The sequence below is a fragment of the Lipophrys pholis genome, assembly GCF_963383615.2.
Source record: "Lipophrys pholis genome assembly, chromosome: 21".
Taxonomy (NCBI): Eukaryota; Metazoa; Chordata; class Actinopteri; order Blenniiformes; family Blenniidae; genus Lipophrys; species Lipophrys pholis.
Window position 1 is genome coordinate 1461198 of NC_137649.1, and position 19665 is coordinate 1480862.

Consider the following 19665-nt stretch of genomic DNA (forward strand, 5'->3'; position numbering starts at 1 on the left):
GCAATCAAGTTGATTTTTGCTCTTATCAGTTTGAAAAAGGAAAACGGTGAATAAAACTTGAAAAGAGCCATCAAATTCGGACAGTAGCAGGTACGGCATGCTCCCTGCTCCGTCAGCTCCAGATGGAGACGAGCAGAAAGCCCTTCAGGTGTGGTAGCCGAGGGCATCGCTGAGGGTTTTGCTTAGTAAAACATCAGCTCTTATTTTGAGGATTGTCTCATTGATGGGAGAATGAGCTTCCTGCTACCTCGGTGAACTGGAGGCTCTCTGTGAGAGACTGGATCACATGGAAGACACAAGCAGGTGTAATAACCTGCACTTCATCAGGATCCTTCAGGTCACCTTGATGGAGAATACCATCTCAGAGATGCTGGACCCGCCCTGGAGGCTGGGATACTGAACCCTGTCACAGGCTGGGCCCACGTCTATCACCCTGAGAGCAAAACCCAAAGTGTCCTGGCATCATCATCACAAGGTTCCGGCACTCGGGGAACAAAGATAAGATCCTACGTACTTCACAGCAGAAAGGCGAGCTCCAGCTGAATGGGACACCCGTTATGATTTCTCCAGCAGCACCCAGGCCAAGCGGGAGGATTTTAAAGAGTGCTCTGTTTACTCTTCAGTATCCTGCCAAATTAAAAATCCACTCCAGGGGGTCCTAAATGCTTTGATGATCCGAAGAAGGCCGTGGATTTCATGTGCTCTCTACCAAACCAGGAGAAGTCACATTACGTACAGTGGAGAAGGGATTCCCACCGGTCAGAGGGTTCATATGGTCATTTCCTTCTATATTTGACTAAAGGCTAAAGCAGCTTTTGATAGCGATTCTATTTTCGTTAGTTCGTTAGACACACTTCCAATCGCTGACCTGCGAGGATGCGAGGACCTGTTCAATGCTGCTTGCCGCTTTAATTTAGTAGTCCCTTATCAGTCCAGAGGGGAAATGTGTTTTTCGAACTGACCCATCGGCACCAGCCACACCAGGCAGCACTCGGGCCGAGGGTCTTGCTCAGGCCACAGGGAGCATATCCGGTGATATAATGGTCTCACTTAATTACATTAGTGGATATCTACATGTTTATGACTGTGCAGATCAGTAAAGTTGATAATTTGTCATGCACATTGCAGAAAAGAAGCAGAATGGATAGAACTGTTGTTTAATTAAGGGATGCCAATGTACTGCCGTCTTCTGTCACCAAGTATCCTGCTGAGTCAGCGACAGCTGGGGGCGGTAACAGAAGAATACACAGGAATGTACAATTACAGGTGTTGGCGTTCTGCCTTGTTCTGTTGAACCGCCGTCTGTGTTACTTCCCCGACACACAGCAGGCTCTGGGAATGTGTGTCAGAGAGGCTAAGGATGCATTTGGGGCGGGGGTGAGGGGGTGGGGGTGTCTGAGGACGACGTCCCAGACTGTAAAGATGTTGTTTCCTTATAATCTAAAATCTAACTTGCTGTAACAACTAAGATCAGACTGAGGCAGAGTGGAATGAGCTCCGTTTGTCTTGCTCGTATGGAGGAATGACTAAACTACAACATTATAGCTTTTCTACTTTCCAGAGCAGAGATTTGAAAACTCACAGTTGAACATAAAAAAAGTTGGAAGGCTTCCACATGTGTAAGCTGCTCCTCAAGCTCTGGCCAAAGAAGATTAGCAACACTCAGCTCCACAGCTGCTTTCCACCACGATCCAACAGAAGACCGATCAGACACCTCTGAACACTGCACAGGCCATGTGATGATTGTGTACCATGAGGAGTTCATCAGTCAGGGTTCAGAGGATAAAGCACAGAGAGAGAGAGGTGCAGGAGATGGGTGAAGCAGCTGCTAGGAGATGGGTGAAGCAGCTGCTAGGAGATGGGTGAAGCAGCTGCTAGGAGATGGGTGAAGCAGCTGCTGGAAGATCTCCAAACACCAGGACAAAGGGCACAGAGGTTTTGGAGGCTCCAAGAAGATTAATATGGAATGATTGTCTTGTTCTGCTTCCTGTGGGCTCTCCTCCTTCCTGTGGGCTCTCCACCTTCCTGTGGGCTCTCCTCCTTCCTGTGGGCTCTCCACCTTCCTGTGGGCTCTCCTCCTTCCTGTGGGCTCTCCACCTTCCTGTGGGCTCTCCACCTTCCTGTGGGCTCGCCACCTGCAGGATTGTTCTTAATGGGTCAATGTGATCTGGGTGACGGTGCTCAGACTGACACCACCACCACCAGGAAAAGGATAAGAGGGAGGAGATGGATGGATGTCTTGTTCTGCTTCGAAGGAGAAACATACTTTTGGCTGCATGAAGAATTTAGAAATGTTTCTCAGATGAAATCAAATAATGAACAGGAAAGGAAAATAGGAAATAAACAAAAACCTTAAAGACCTTAAGAAAACACCTTGTAAACATTCAGGACGGTTTCCTGGAGGAAGCTCTCGGGAAGAAAAAGGGAAAACAGCGTACATGTCAGTTCAGCTTGGGAACGATCGGTCAGTCTGTAAGTTCTTCTTTTAACACCTTTGTCCAGCGAGGGACAGTGTGGACAGCTGAGAGAAGCCTGGTGCTGATGAGCGAGGCTGCAGCTGTGAGGCCAGGTGGATGCAGGGTGGATGCAGGGTGGATGCAGGGTGGATGCAGGGTGGTGGGAAATGGAGAAGATAAGCAGTGTGGCTCCTGCTGATGAGGAGGAGCAAGGAGGAAGAGCAGGCGGTGGAGTTTGCACTGTAATGTCTGGCAGGGGCCCAGCGGGGACCACCGAGGTGCGTGGAGGAATGTGATGTGACAGGATGCTAAGTGGGTGCGGTGAGGAGGAAGTGTGACCTTGCGCTCTTGTGCAAAGCACAGCATGAAGAGATTCTCCAGGAGACGCCTTACATTACATCTGCACTCACTTGGAGAGAGAAAGTGTGTTTGTGCTGAGGAGGAAGCATCACAGAGGCCACTCCTACTGTGCAACCAAAGAAGGGTCCACTTCGGGAGCCCATCTGAAGAATGATGGTTGCAGTGGTTCTGAGCACTGCTGTCGTGTAAGTGGAAACCCAAAACACACCAAAGTGTTGTGGTCATTTTCGTTGTCATGTAAACTGATAAACAGATAAACCTGCATTACTCACATTACCAGATGAACGCTTCACTATTCTGAACTGAAATGAAGTTTTATTTTGGTTGTTTAAATTCAACAATTACATTTTCCCTTCAGGAACACAATTCTCACAACCAATCAAGGTTTGGGCAGAAGCAAGGTTTGTATTTCTGACTCCACCCTGGACGTCACATCAACTCAACAGTAATCAAACAGACTTTTGCCACTAAGCTCACATTCCTCTAGAACCTTCTGGAAAGGCTTCTTCAATGAAGGAACTGTGCTGCACTAACTATTCACATAACTGACATGTATTAATCATATCACATTTTAGAGATTTTTAGAATTTAACAGAGAATGGATTAACTTAAACTGATCACTAAGATCGTTCTATAATTTCACCCCAACAGCTGAAACACACCTTTGTTTGATGTTGGTTCTTATTATTATTTCAAACCGAAGCAAACCTCTTAAATTAGAATGTCCTCTTCTTAATTTGAAGGATTGGATGCTCATGGGAAGGCTCCTGTTCACAGCACCAAACAGAATTTCCAGCAATTTTAACTTAACTAAACCCAGAAATTTAAAGATACCCAGCCAAGTCTCCCACACAAAATTTAAAATTAAATTGTCATAAGTGATCATTGATTTTATCAAAGTTCTTGAAGAGGCTCCTGATAATGAAACGGATCGTAGTAAAATGTTCCTCTGTTCCTGTGATACCATCTTCAGAGTAACATCCACAGTTCCACAGTCCAAATTGAGCTTCTCAGAAAGAAATCCATCAGGGTCAATGTCCTGTTGTAACTCAGGGTTTATTATCAGAAGAATCAAGTCTTCAAGTCTGTAAGATCTTCTATTTTTCTAGTATTTTCTTTTCATGACTAATTTTTACGAGATCGAGTAGTAATTTTATTAAAATTGTTCCAAGTCTTTCATTTCTCTTATTGACGTTACTTTTGCTTGCTCTGGTGTTCCGTTAAGTTTAATCATTACCTTACAGTTCCTTGTATCCTGAATGTTTCTTCAATAGCCTTGCCTGTCTTGCTATTGCCACATCTTTTCTTGTGAGGTGTTCATTTCTATAGACGCCTGTTCCCCTGAGCTCCTTTCTTACCTTGAGTAGCTCCAGGTTGTGTTTGTGCTTAGTGAATCCTAGAAGGATCTTTGGGATGTTGCTCTGTTTCTGAGGGGTGGTGTGACAGGCTGATATGTGTCTGTCCAGTGGGATGTCTTCACTGTAAAAGAAGTTGATGTGTCTTCGCCCTGCTTGTCCCCTGCTGCAGTCCTGCCATAGGTGCAGTGGGTTGTCATCAGGCCGGGCATCACCAAGTCATCCATCCTTGTATATTGCTCGAGATCAACCACTCTGTTTTGTAGTTCTTCAATCCTCTGATCCTTAGAGCTCCTCTCAGTTGCCACATTTCCTCAATCATCTTCAACAGGTCTTTTTGTTGAACCACAGCACTCAATTCTCCTGTCAGGAAGTTTGGTGACTTTTTCACTTCCTCCATATCCTCTGCCATCTTCTTTGCCATCGTCTCGTAGTCTTTGGTCGAGTTAAGTTGCTGAGTTATCAGACTTTGTTGGCTGCTAAGCACATGTCACAAGAGTAGCTCCTAGATTCACCGTTTGCCAAAGAAAGTCAAAATGATATTGATATTGAAATGTAATAATGATACATATTTTTCACTTTCTAGAACCCAGAGCAGAACTGGGGCCTCATCTATAACACCTAGCGTAGGATTCCAACTAAAGATGTACGTGCACGCAAAAGCTGAAAATGGCGTGCGCCCCCAAACATTTGGATCAATAAAATCGTGCGAACACACATCTGCATGCACCTTCCTTATATATACATATATATATATATACACATATTTTTTTTATTTTTGTCAATTTATCAATAAATTTTTTTTTCTTCCCCTTGTCCTGTTGGGCAGCTTGACCAAACAATATGATGTGATCTAGAACCTTCTGGAGTCAGAACAGTTTTGCTCTTGTACAGGAAGAGACCTGGAGTCTCCTCCTGCTGCTGCTTTATTAGGAGTTGGTATGGCTGCTGGACGGGGGGGGGGGGGGGGGGGGGGGGGGGGACGCTCAAAGAGAGAAGAGAAGAGAGAAGACTGGGGGGGGAAACATACAATACCCTTGTTCGTGCTACATATATTATTTGCAGTTATCACACTGATCCAAATACTTTACAACTGTTATTGGATTAAACCAGCCTGAGCAGCTCTATCTAGACAGGAACATGATTCTCTAGATAAAACCTTCCTTTTATAGAACCCTAACCCACCTGGAAGGTAGACAGTTCAGGCCCCGCCCTCAACAGTCCACCTGGAAGGTAGACAGTTCAGGCCCCGCCCTCAACACGCCCACTTTCTACCATAAATGGTCAATACAAAGTTCCTCATCAATATTTTTACATCTTATTCAGCCTGTTGATCGCCGGCATTTGAGGCTAAATCCTGGAAGAAAAGATGAAGAAAAGGAATTTTACAGAGAGAGAAATAGTGATGGAGGATGTGGAGGTCAGGAGATGATGGAGGTCAAGAGATGGTGGAGGTCAGGAGATGATCTTATCTGGTGTCACAGTAGTGGAATCACTAATAAAAGAAAAAACAAGCGATCAGCAGCTCGTCGTCACTGATGGAAATAGTGAGAGAGTCTGAGAGAGATCAGCAACTGTAGAGGTGGAGGAGAAGAGTCTGATCTGAGGGTGGAGGCCAGAGCAGAGTGACACCATGGAGGAGAGTGGCAGCATGAAGGAGAGTGACATCATGGAAGAGGGTGACATCATGGAGGCCAGAGGAGAGTGACATCATGGGGGAGAGTGACATCATGGAGGCCAGAGGAGAGTGACATCATGGGGGAGAGTGACATCAAGGAGGCCAGAGGAGAGTGACATCATAGAAACAGTGACATCATGGAAGAGAGTGACATCATGGAGGAGAGTGACATCATGGGGGCCAGAGGAGAGTGACATCATGGAGGAGAGTGACATCATAGAGACAGTGACATCATGGAAGAGAGTGACATCATGGAGGAGAGTGACATCATAGAGACAGTGACATCATGGAGGAGAGTGACATCATGGAGGAAAGTGACATCATGGGGGAGAGTGACATCATGGGGAGAGTGACATCATGGGGACAGTGACATCATAGAGGAGTGACATCATAGGAGAGAGTGACATCCTGGAGGAGAGTGACATCATAGGGGAGAGTGACATCATAGGGGAGACTGATATCATGGAGGACAGTGACATCATGGAGGAGAGTGACATCATAGGGGAGACTGACATCATGGAGGACAGTGACATCATGGAGGAGAGTAACATCATGGAGGAGACTGACATCATGGAGGAGACTGACATCATGGAGGAGACTGACATCATGGAGGAGAGTAACATCATGGAGGACAGTGACATCATGGAGGAGAGTAACATCATGGAGGAGACTGACATCATGGAGGAGAGTAACATCATGGAGGAGACTGACATCATGGAGGAGAGTAACATCATGGAGGAGACTGACATCATGGAGGAGAGTAACATCATGGAGGAGACTGACATCATGGAGGAGAGTAACATCATGGAGGAGACTGACATCATGGAGGAGAGTAACATCATGGAGGAGACTGACATCATGGAGGAGAGTAACATCATGGAGGAGACTGACATCATGGAGGAGAGTAACATCATGGAGGACAGTGACATCATGGAGGAGAGTAACATCATGGAGGAGACTGACATCATGGAGGAGAGTAACATCATGGAGGACAGTGACATCATGGAGGAGAGTAACATCATGGAGGAGAGTAACATCATGGAGGAGACTGACATCATGGAGGAGACTGACATCATGGAGGAGAGTAACATCATGGAGGAGAGTGACATCATGGAGGAGACTGACATCATGGAGGAGAGTGACATCATGGAGGAGACTGACATCATGGAGGAGAGTAACATCATGGGGGAGAGTAACATCATGGAGGAGAGTAACATCATGGAGGAGAGTAATATCATGGGGGATCACCCCAGCCCACTGCTGGACACCAAAACAGCCTCATGGTAGTGACTCCACCGTGTGTCAGAGTGTCGGAGGGGAAGGAGACATTCTGGTGGAGACACAGCAGACTGATTAAGTTCAGTTTGATCTGTTTATTAAATGTATAAATTATATATTTGAACAGGGACGGTGAAAAGTCTCAGTGGACTTTGTGTTTTATCCTCAGTCACTAGAGGTGGAGGAGGAGGGTGGAGGAGGTCGTCTGTCTGCAGCAGCAGAGTGTCCAGAGTGCATGACCGTACTGCGAGCGGCTTTATCAGGATTTACAGCCAGAACGTAAAAATATACTAAACTGTATCACGTATGTATGTTAATAATCTATAATTTCTTTATTTTACATGTAAACGTTGGTAAATCATCTCAAATGCAGTTTTTTTTTTTTGCATGAGACTTTCCCAGAGACTCACTTTGTTACCATGTAGGTACAGTTCAGTATATTAGTACCCTTTAGCTGTAAATCCCAATAAAATCAGCTGGAACAGAACAGACATCCCCAGAGACTGGAGACAGTCAGTCAGGACGTCCACAGAGACTGGAGACAGACAGTCAGGACGTCCACAGAGACTGGAGACAGACAGTCAGTGTCCTCCTGAGGACGGAATCAGTTTTTGGCAGAACACCGGAACATCCAAAGTGAGCTTTACTCACTTTGTCACAATTGATAATCAATCAGTTCTATCCTCTGGATCATTGATAATCAATCAGTTCTGTCCTCTGGATCATTTGAAGATGAAAGTTTGACATATGAAAATGGTTCTCCTGATTCAGCAGTAACGTTCCACTAAAGAAACATCTAGAACTCTACAGCTTGGCTGTTTATGATCACATGGATCAATAAGTCTGATATTTGAAGATAATAAATGTATGAGATGAATCTGGCTTCAGTTCTCCACCTCACAATCAGCACCACCAGGTTATGTTGTTTTCAAAATGTGCTGCTCAAGGTTCTAAGTTTGCGTACCGGTACACACATTCTCCCACAAAGTTTATTTTTATAGATCACAAACTTTGTGTGGGAAGTGGCGTACGCATCTTCCAGGACCTGTCTTGCCAGTAAGCAAACTTTATGAACGAGGCCCCAGGAAACTACTGCGTTAGCATGTTGTGTGACAATAGGTCTGTATCAGGGTGGCACCATGGTGTCATCAGGGTGGCACCAGGGTGTCACCAAGGTGTCATCAGGGTGGCACCAGGGTGTCATCAGGGTGGCACCAGGGTGTCAACAAAGGTGTCATCAGGGTGTCAACAGGGTGGCACCAGGGTGTCACCAAGGTGTCATCAGGGTGTCAATAGGGTGGCACCAGGGTGTCACCAAGGTGTCATCAGGGTGTCAACAGGGTGGCACCAGGGTGTCACCAAGGTGTCATCAGGGTGTCAACAGGGTGGCACCAGGGTGTCACCAAGGTGTCATCAGGGTGTCACCAAGGTGTCATCAGGGTGTCAACAGGGTGGCACCAGGGTGTCACCAAGGTGTCATCAGGGTGTCAATAGGGTGGCATCAGGGTGTCACCATGGTGTCAACAGGGTGGCACCAGGGTGTCAAGAGGGTGTCACCAGGGTGTCAAGAGGGTGTCACCAGGGTGTCATCAGGGTGTCATCAGGGTGGCTTGAGCACCAAAACAGCAAGCTTTCTGCAACTGAAGCGATCGTTCCAAATTTTGCTGGTTGTGTTTTTGGGTGTTTTCACAGGATTTCGCGGCTCGGCAGTGTGTTGACAGTGACACACAGGTGCTCTGAATTCATCCATTCACAGTCAGTTTGCAGAGCTGCTCTGCACATTCACCCTGTAGCCTGATTACTGAGGAATATCAAGGAGAACAGGGTCAGAGCATACGTCCCAGCAGTCTCTGCCTGCCTCCTCAAATGTCACTGCACTGCTGCAGGTACTCGAACAAACAGGGAGGCAGGAGAGGATCGCTCCAAATGAAAACCATCTACAACGCTAAGGCAGGAAGCAAACGTGCTTCTGCAAAAGAGAAGCCAGCATCCCAGAGGGCGGAACTCTTAACTTCCGCTCCAAGCTTAGAGGGGAGTCTTGAAGGAAGTCTGCAGCCAGTCATGATGCTTACTGGCTGCACCCACTTTAAACTTAAATATGCCTGTAACTCTCTTAAGTCATAATGCAACTTCAAATCATAAGTGCTGGTGAACGCAGGTTGTACCTGGATGTCCTTCATGATGAGCTCCAGATGTGACACGATCTGGAGTTTAGCCAACAACGAGTGGATACTTACTGCTCTCCTACGATTTGATGGATGGCCTGCCGGCGGACACAAGGGAGCAGCTGATCGCCCTCAGGCCTGCCGGCAAGACTGCAAAAGCTCCACCAGAGGGGACGCAGATGGGGAACGAAGCATCGCAAAAAGAGAGATGCGTTGCAACAACAGAGACAATGGCAACTGGGGGAGAAGAGTTTTAAGCCGTGACTCCTGATGCTTGCTGGTGAATAAGACGGACGAGCAGATGGTTCTGGCCCAGAGTCAGAGGGAATCCTGGGAGTGTAGTTTAATGTATATTCATATATTCATAATACGAACATGACCATTGAGAAAACAGTTAAAATCTAAGTACAAGGTGTTCACACCGTAACAAACTGAAAGCAGACATGAACATAGAGAAGCCGCGGTCCCACCGCGCTGTTTGTTCCAGGATGGAACAGGGCAGGACGGGTCTTCATGCGGTCCCACTGACAAAAGTTGTGGATGGTACGGAACAAACCATAACCACAGCTTACATTTTTCGTCACCCCTCCGTTGAGGTACAGAGCAGTGAGGAAGGGTCTGTGAGGAGGACCGACAACTCAGCCGTCTGCTGATTGGTCAGTGACCATTGTCACTCTGGACAAGCCTGCAATATTTAAATATTTCATCGGCCATAAACCCTCCCTTTGTTGTTTACATCTGCTGCTTTGTGCTCACTGGTTGTTTTGTTAACTGGTTTATTGAAATGTCGGCGCTCCACAGCACCGCGGCCTTCCATCGAGGTGCAGACGCTCCTCTCAGTAACAGGAGGACATTCAGCAGGACGCTGAGGTTCACAAGGAGAAATTTAAGCGGTGTCGTGGAGAAAGGAGGCTCAAGGTTCTAATCGGACGGCCGCGGAGCTGCCGGCCGCTTTGACGTTCTTCTCCCGACACATCCCCGCCTGGTTCACAACCCCGCCTACTTTTTAACTGTACTGTCTGTGGTGGGACCACGCCACAGAGCTGGGCCTGGGTGCACTTTGCATTTTAAAAATGAGTCATGAAAAGAAAATACTAGAAAAATAGAAGATCTTACAGACTTGAAGATTTTTGAATCTTATGATTATAAATCCTATGAGTTACAACAGGATATTGACTCTGATGGAAATCTTTCTGAGAAGCTCAATTTGGACTGTGGATGTTACTCTGAAGATGGCATCACTCTGGATTAGGCGTAATGGATTAGGTGTGAATGGGTGAAGGATGTAAAGCGTTTGAGACTGTCAAGCAGTTGAAAAGCACTACATGAAAACACTGTAGTGAAATGCATTTACCATTCATCCTCCACATACAGAAGATACACGTTCTCCTGACACAGTGTCCCACCGTTCACCGTCAGTGAGATTCAATGGGATTTTTTGAGCCCCTGCAGATTTACTATGAATGGAATGTTGAAGGGATTTCGACTATGAATACGCTGATGAATCCTCAGATGATGAACCTATGAAACCAGCACCACCAACACCCAGGACTTCTCTGTGGAACTTTTTGTTAGGTAGTGGGCCGCACAGTGGATAGCATGTTCTCCCTGTGTGTGCGTGAGTTCCATCCAGGTGCCTTGGTTTCCTCCCACAGTCCAAAAACATGTATGTAAGGTTGATTGGTGACCATGATGAAGCAGTATAGAAGATGGATGGATGGATGGATGGATGGATGGATGGATGGATGGATGGATGGATGGATGGATGGATGGATGGATGGATGGACGGACGGATAAACTTACGTGCTGTTGATAATCTGGAAGCGTTCTCCTTTCCTGAAGCTGAGGTCGTCCTCTGTCCGGGCCTCGTAGTCATAAAGTGCCACAAAGAGAGTGACTCCTGCAGAAAGGCAGAGAAACACAGTGTCAGCACAGACGAGATCAGCAGGAGAAAATCAATCGGAACATCAGCCACTGAACTGAAGAGAGCTGCAGCACGATGTATAAAAAGGACCTCTTGATGTGACTGTACATCCGACATGTTAAATCTGTTTAACAACCATGTCCTCCCATGTGTTTTATCAAAACTAATATTGCTGTACAGATAACAATGATTGTCCTTCTTCGGTGTGAACTGATCTGAACAAATCTACATTTCAGATTCACACTTTCACTGCAATAATCAAATTCAATGCTTGGCCCCATCATTCTTTTTTTACAATGAAGAATTTCTGCATTAACTTGCTCGGCTACTGAGCTGCTCATTTACAACCACATTTTAATTTCATTCAACCTGACTCACACTATCCAGAAGTAAAACACTACAAGTTATCACATATCACGATATCAAAACCATAAAACAGTATAAAAATCAGGCTGTGACAATCTCTCCATCAAACTCTTCTTCCACTGATCAACTGTTTTCTCACTACAACAATAGTCTTTACAATCCGCTGGACTCACACGTTGGTCTAAAAGCCAGAACTGTCTCTTTCACTCCTCTTGCTTCCTGGTTTTCACCTCATCTACGCCTGCTCAAGGTCAAAGGACACCAGCTGCAAAGTCACTTCAAGAAAACTGTTCTCACAAGTCATAAAGAAATGCACCACAGACACATTCTGCTATACAAAGATCTTCTCACAGTCAGAAATGGCCACCGGAGCACTCAGGCCTGATTCTCACTGGTCACCAACACCCTGCAACCCCCAGACTCGTTTCTCCCAACAACAACTCACTTAGGAGATTTTTTACTCAAAAATAGACCAGATCTTCCTGCAGCTCTCCTTCCCCCATTTCTCTCCACCCTCACACCCTCACACTAACAAGTTTCCACCTCTCTTCTGTTGCCAACAGTTCTGACCTCATCCAAATCATCAACCTGCCAGCTTGACCCACTACCAACACATGAAACACATGACTTGACTAAGGCTTAATGAAGTCATGTGTTTCCTCCCTCTCACCTCTGATAGCCATAATCTGTTCCTCCCTCACCCCGAGTTTTGTTCTTCCATCTCTTAAAACTGCAGCTACAACACCAATTCTAAAGAAACCCAGCTCAGAGCCCAACAACTACAATAATCTTCATCTCATTTGTAATCTAATATTTCTCACCAGATTCAGGAAGGAAATGTAGCATCCCATATTTACTGTCCGCTCTCCAACAGCTGCTATGAACAACTTCAATCTTTTGGTCCTTCTGGTTGCAGCCGACTGGACTATTAAACGTCCTCCTCCTCCTCCTCCTCCTCCTCCTCCTCCTCCTCCTCCTCCTCCTCCATCTGAGTGCAGCATTTCACACCATCTCCCCCTCCACCACAGATTGGCAACCATTGGACTATCAAACACACGTCTCTCTGGTCACACTCAGTTTGTTCAATTACAAGCTTTCTGATCCCAGCCATTTCCCCTCTCCTCTGGTGTCCCCCAGGGTGCAGTCCTAGGCCCCATCCTCTTCATCATCTATCTCCTCCACCATGGCCATATTTTTCTTATTATAACCAATTTCACTGGCATGCGGATGACACATGATAACAATGTCTGTCTATTGCAAATGTCTGAATATTTCTTTTTTAATGCGATTTAACTGCACTTTACCTGATTGTTCATTCTGTATTGTCCTGAAGGTTTTCAAAGGCACTGATAGATTAAAAAAAATACATACAGTATATATAACAATACATACATTTGGTACTTGCCAAAGAACACGTGGTAAATTGTGAGGAAGTACTGATTTTCAGGAAGTTGCTTGGTTGACATGTTTTCTAAGCCTCAGAACTCACAACTTTCAGAAACACAATCTGGGAATGAATTCCTCAGCCCATGACCACTGCTGGAGGATAAACACTCAGCTGTGCCTGAGGGGATCTTTAGGGTTCTAACATCAGGGTTCTGCATCCCTGTGAGGATCTGCAAAGACACAGACATTAATAGCTCGTCTTTCTGCTTACTGGAAGCAAATCCAGCACCTGAACTGTGAGGACTGACAGTGATAGACATTCTCCACGGAGCGGCCTGATCAGTGATGCTTTGGGCTATTTCAGCCTAATGAGACTCATCACATCAGATCAGACTAAAAGTCAAGACAAGAGCATTTGACCCATATGTTACAACCCAGTGTATGTCTAGGGGTAAGGGAAGCAACATAAAACAAAACAAAGAACGTAAAGTGAATAAGGCAAGCTGCTGTTTATTTATACACAAAATAATGAAACAATATAATCCACGCTTTTGTCAAAAAGCGGCACAGAACAGAAAAACACGCTGGCAGGCTCCAAGACTACAAAGAAACCGGGCTTCACGAAGGGGAGCCTCGGTGATAAATTACAGGGTAATAATAATAAGGATAATAATTTAAGGGAAGGGTGATGGCAAACCATAAAACAATTAAAACAAAACTCTGCCCTGTCACCAACACAATAAACCTCCCAACTAACTAGTTAAAGGTGGTGGAAGGCCACTCAAAAGAACAAAACTAAAACAAACCTGCCTGTCGACTCTGACTTACCTGGCAAACAAAACCACAGTCAAACCGCCGCCCATAAGGCCAGAGAGCTGCTCAAACTATCTCACGAGTGTGTGACCAAGCTGAATCCTAAAGCCCACAGATTCCCAAAGACCACACGACAATGAAACAGGTGAAAACGCCCACGGACTGCTCAGGTTAAATCACAGCCGCCCTCGCTCTTGACTGTGGCCAGCTTTTAAAGGGTTGAGACGAGGGGCCGGTGAAGCAGTGATTGGCCGGAAGCAATGATGACAGCGAGGGGGCCGGCCAACCAGCAAGCAGGGGAACACTGAGCAGCAGTAGAGGAGGGCTGGAGGCGTGGTCTGCTGGGGATTCCCTCCAGAAGAGCAGACAATTAGATACACACCTAACTGACTGACAAGTGCTGGCCGAACAACTCCCATACTGACACAGCACAGCACACACAGGACATATCTACTAAGGTCCGGAGACCGTAACACCAGTAACTCCCCACATGGAGAGGTCAGGGGGGGTTTACTGGATCAACCAGCAGTAAACATTTTTACATTGTTTCTTCTAAATAAATCTTGAGAATATCTAATTGAGTCCAATGATTTGGGGATGAGTAACAACAGAAGTTGCTGCTATTATGTCATCTCATGTATGAAACTACTTTTTGAATTTTGAACTTTAAAGAACCCTGATCTATGACCCGGGTTAATCTATGTAAAGGCACAGCAGTTCCAATAGGGTGCTACACCTATCCTGCTCGGTCCCTAATAAAAAAATAAAAGATAATAACTCCTGAGACACAAAGCCTGATCTGCTAAACATTTGTGCTCATACAAATGGTACAATCTACAGCTGACCTACTAAAGGATAAGATCAAATCTGACAGACACAAAATAAGACAAACCATCTATAAAACGTGTTTGCCTTCATGAATATGAAGCACGGAGGATCACCTGATTTACTTGGAGGAACTAAGTCTCACACATTAGTGTAGAAAACACAATGTGACTGTTAACGTCTCAAAGTTTGTGTTTTGAATCAACAGGACCTTAAACGCGTACCAACTGCTTTGCTATGTTCAAATGTTCCATTAAGTCAGCAGAGGAGTCAGTGAGGTGTAAACTGGCTTATTGATTTTCCTCAGGCTTTGTCTGATGGGGAATCACGCCATTACTAGCGGAAGGTCACGGGACTGGCTGCGATTTTAAATTTGGGGACATTACATCCGTCAAAGATTAACTGATATCTATGAAGCAGTGTGATGCCGGCTGCAGGCTGGCTTCTCCAGCGCTGTGGCTGAAGGGGCTGATTGGGGCTGTTAGTAAACAAGCTGGGCAGCTGCGTTGGGCTTTAAATGAAAGGGCAGCTTACCACCAAATTTCTCCTACTGGGAGAAAATTAAAAAGCTAAGCCTCCTCTACACCTCTGCCACAGTGTGGATTTAGATTATACTAGACAGAAAATAATCCAGATTTTGTGGGAGCGGTCTCCTGCTAAATTGGGTGGAAACGCTGAGTTCCTGTCCACAGCAGCCGAGCCTCAGTCCAGCATAAAGGATATCCTGAGTGTGGATATTCTCCACCCAAACAATGAGGCTGCCGCACAAAGCCCTGCGCTAAAGCCAGCCGGACGTTCCTGACAGGGTCGCTCCGGGTCGCCCAGCCAGGAGCGAGAGGTGGATCAGCACTATTTCAGGGTTTTGGGATGTAACAGGGAGTCTGTTGAGGGTGTGGGTTTGCATAAGAAGACGTCTGTGATGGAACACTTCATGAGCAGTGCACCAGAATATCATCTGTCCATGAAGCAGCACGAGCAGCAAAGCCACACTGCCAGTCAAACAGTAGAAACAAGCATGCTGAGGCTCCAAGAGGAAAGAGCTTTAAAAACAGCATATTGTTCAAATTACTCTCATTTTTCATTTCTCTTCAAAATTCTATTTTCACCTCTTCACTGAAATGAGGGAAACATTTGGATATTTATGGATCATTCTTCTAAATGAAAACTCAGAGCTGATCGGGAGAAAGAATAAGCAAACACACAAAGTGTGTTCACTGGTGCTTGGATTTGTCTTTATTCAACAAGAATTCTCATTAACATTCAGGTTATCTTTGTGAGTGAGCAACACAACAAGCTGCATATTCTAACATCTAAAGAAAAGCAGCATTTAGCGGAACAGCTGCTGTTTATGCTACGAACATCAGCCTCTGCTCCAGGGTCCAATCAACATGGACCTTCTCCACATTTCATCTGGTGCCTTTCCACTTTGTGAAATGTGCTGGAATAAACCTGGTAACATCATTTATAAACCAACTCCACCGGCTTCAATTCACTCCTGCACACTCTATGGCTCTTCAAAAGTTGGATTGTAAAGAAGGCTGACGCTCAAAGTATCAGAATAAAAAGGCTAAAATAATGTAAACAAGCACTTTCTTTTCAATTTTTCTTCAGAAAAAAAACCATCTATTAATCCTGCCTGATTGGATATCACAGTCCAGGAGCGGGAACCGGCAGCGTACGCACTGGATCTTACTCCCCGGCGTTCTTATAAAATAATTCTGTCCACACGTCAGGCCTTTAGGGGCGCCATGACTCACGAATACACCAAAAACGCAAAAGAAGACACGGAGACCACGAAGAAGAAGAGAATACTCCTGCAGCGCCACCTAGAGAACGTAGTCCGCCATTGATGTATATTAAGTGATATCAAGGATCACAAAGACGGTCGTGGCGGGGGGGAGAGGGGGTTGATGACATCGTCGTTTTCCACAGATGTGAGTCTCTGCCCGTCCACACCTCAAAGCCGAGCTGGACTTTTAGAATTTCCACACTCTGGAACCCGTGATTAAAGAAACCTGCTTTCGGGCTCCTGAAACGCCGTGACGTGTGGATGACCGGCCAGAAGCGATGCGTTTATGTGAGAAAGCGGGAGGATGTGTGATTCAGAGACGTCGGGTGTCGAACCTGCTGGGTCTCTGGAAGCGTTCGGACCAAAACCTTCTACAAGCAGGACTGAAGCGCTCCTGGTGGTCTCCACGCTGGGGGCCGGTGTTAAGGTGCCTTTACACACAGTGACAAGTCACGAAATGCACAAATCTCAATTCCTGACCGCGGGTCACGATTGTGATCTAAATCATGAGCAGGGCAGAGGCGTCAGGCGCCGTCATGCACAGTCGTGATCTGTTACCATGCGTCACAACGGATAGCAAGAACACGGCGGCGGATCATCACAAGTCATTACGCACCGTCACCAGTATTGTTCTGCAGTGTAGCTTGCTGCACATCGTCACTTTCTCTCACTAATCTGTCACCAATGTTGTGAATCGGGACTATTTGGTATGTACAGTGGTGGATTTTGCTATCCTGGACCTGCTTTCTCCTGTGAGGAAGAAGCTCATCGCTGAGGCATCCCGAGCCGTCCTCACAGTGGACAGGCTCTATGTCAACTGTTCCAGGACCCCGCCGTCCCCCCCTGGCTCTACTGATGGTCCTCACAAGCTGGGTATAACCACTCTAACACACACATCACAGGTGTACTCAGGTCCAGGTAAGTATTTAACAGTAACATCACTAAACATCATGAACAACCTCTATTAAGGCAAAGCTAATTAATATTACATCATTAATGTACACGGTGTTTACTACATTGTTATAGTAATAATTATCTTGGACTTGCACCGTCAGAGCTGGGAAATAGGGAAAGGAAAATAGAAAGAGCCTCATTATGTCTCCGCTAAATGTCCCCTCTGGGTTTGAATTGGTTCTTTTTCTGTTTTTAGTTTCTCACTTTTTCTTTCTATTTCTACACCCCCTCCCTCGTTTTAATAACAATACATTTCCACTGTTTTCACCATTAAAACCTCCACATCACAATCCAACTGACATTTCACGCACGCACGCACGCACGCACGCACGCACGCACACACACACACACGCACGCACGCACACACACACACACACACGCACGCACACACACACACACACACACGGTCTCAGATGCGTCTGGTGGAGGTGCGTGTGTTCACCCAGGGCGTTAAACAAGTCAGGTCAGCCACTGGGTGTATAGAAATGAGTCCACACCCCCCAGTTATTCTCCAGCTACTGAGCAGTTCACACACTCCATATCGCTCCACATCCAGAGAAATCCCATAGAGTTGGGCAGAGAGGAGGAGGATGCTGCAGGTGTCACACTCCATTACGTAACACCACGCATCACAACTAATTCACACGCTCAGTTACAGACTTCACGAATCCAGGCGATTCTTCACATTCTTGGAAGATATTTGTGAAGCCAACATGTTCCAAGAATATCAAGGAATGCCACGCACCGATACGCCCTGCTAAGAACCTCATTCAGATGCATTACGTCACGTAAAGAATGTGAGGAATGACGGGAAAATGATATTGGTAACTCATCGTGCTGATGTGTAAACGCACCTTTGCTCCTGGCAGGGATCTTCACTGCTGTCAAACTTCAGTTTGTTTAAACTTTGACTTTGTTTGGCGCTGACCTTCCAAATTACCACTAAAAAGATCAGAGGTGCCGGTGACGTAACGCGAGAGCAGCCGGAGACAGATGAGAAGGTTACTGCGTGTAACTCTGTCCATCAGCCACAGAGAGCTGCAGAAAATACACCTCACAGCTTCCTCGTGCTCAGACTGCAGGAAGATTCAGTCTACGTTTGGTCCTGATGAACATCGAAGCAAGTAGGGCGATTGTCATTATTACTATTATTATTATGTCATTACCATGCTGATGCTTCAATTAGAAAAAAAAGAAGCGTCATGAATTCAAACACTTCTGAGATTTAATATATATCTAAAATTCTAATTCTCAATAAGGCCTTCTAAGTGACTTCTGGGTGAAATACTAGAGATTTAAAGTGCCTTCCTCACAGAAAAACAAACCCAAACTGAATCTCAGGAAACAATATATTTAACTTGTGATCACAGACTAAAGGGAGGCGGCTGTAATCGAACCTCTTAAGCTATTCTATTTGAATGTAATACAAAGAATGTCAAAATATCATTTGTATTAGTCGATTTCCTGGGACACCCCTGTGGTCCATAATTCACTGTTGTGTTTGCATTTGGTGGAACTTGCAAAGTTCTATTGTCAGTACAACTTGTTTTCTGTGAGCACTGAAGATCCCATTGAAGTAGTTTCTACACGTGTGAGCGAGTGGTTTTGGGTAACTTACCCGTCCCTCCTCGGGTCCTCAGAGTTCCAGTGTGAGAGGACGTGCTAACCCCTCCGAACACCGCCACCCCCTGGCTGACGGGGGCGTGGAAGTTGTTGTAGTTGGGGATGGCGGTGACCCCGAAGTTGGGGTAGTGCTGCGGCGTGGGGTCTGCTCCATAACGGTACGCCGCTCCCTGCGAGATGCTGGTGTCTCTGTCGTCCGTCAGTTTGGTTGCCTCCTTGTCCTTGCATTGCACACAGCCCATTATCTAAAGTCTGTAAAGAGAAGACCAACGTCAGCAGGCTGGGATGGTTTCTCTTCACTTCCAGTGGTAAATGATCGAGAGCCGTTCAAGTACAACTCAGTCACTGAGGAAAAGAATCCCAGTTTATTTGTGACTAATAAAAACTGGTCATCAGGCACATCAAGACAAAAGAAATGAAAACTAGTTCCTTTGCATTTTTTGAATTCTTTAGATTTAGAAAAACCGACAGACACTCGAAACATCGACTGAATGGACTAAAACACCCAGTTTCAAAAGATCTGACACAAACGGCCCAAATTCACAGGTTCAGTTCTCCACCAGCCTGGCAGGGTGGAGAACTGAACCTAGTTTGACCACAACAATCCTCGTCAGAGTGAGGTGAGTCTGATCAGCATCCTGCGTCTTCAGCCTGGCACACAGATCGTTCCTCCGATGGTTCACTAACATTAGA

The 19665-nt window shown here is 45.9% G+C and overlaps 1 protein-coding gene across 9 annotated transcripts in view; it reads right to left on the reverse strand.

Annotated features, from left to right (window-relative positions):
• The window catches only part of fynb (FYN proto-oncogene, Src family tyrosine kinase b), a 67018-nt gene that overhangs the window by 16701 nt on the left and 30652 nt on the right, over positions 1-19665 (reverse strand). For all 9 annotated transcript variants that reach the window (XM_080490571.1, XM_080490577.1, XM_080490572.1 and 6 more), the window contains exons 3-4: positions 18968-19224; positions 11096-11192 (exon numbers count right to left, since the gene is read on the reverse strand). In XM_080490571.1, the coding sequence (XP_080346697.1) occupies positions 11096-11192; positions 18968-19214 (344 nt within the window). In that variant the 5' untranslated portion in view covers positions 19215-19224. The remainder of the gene's footprint in view (positions 1-11095; positions 11193-18967; positions 19225-19665) is intronic.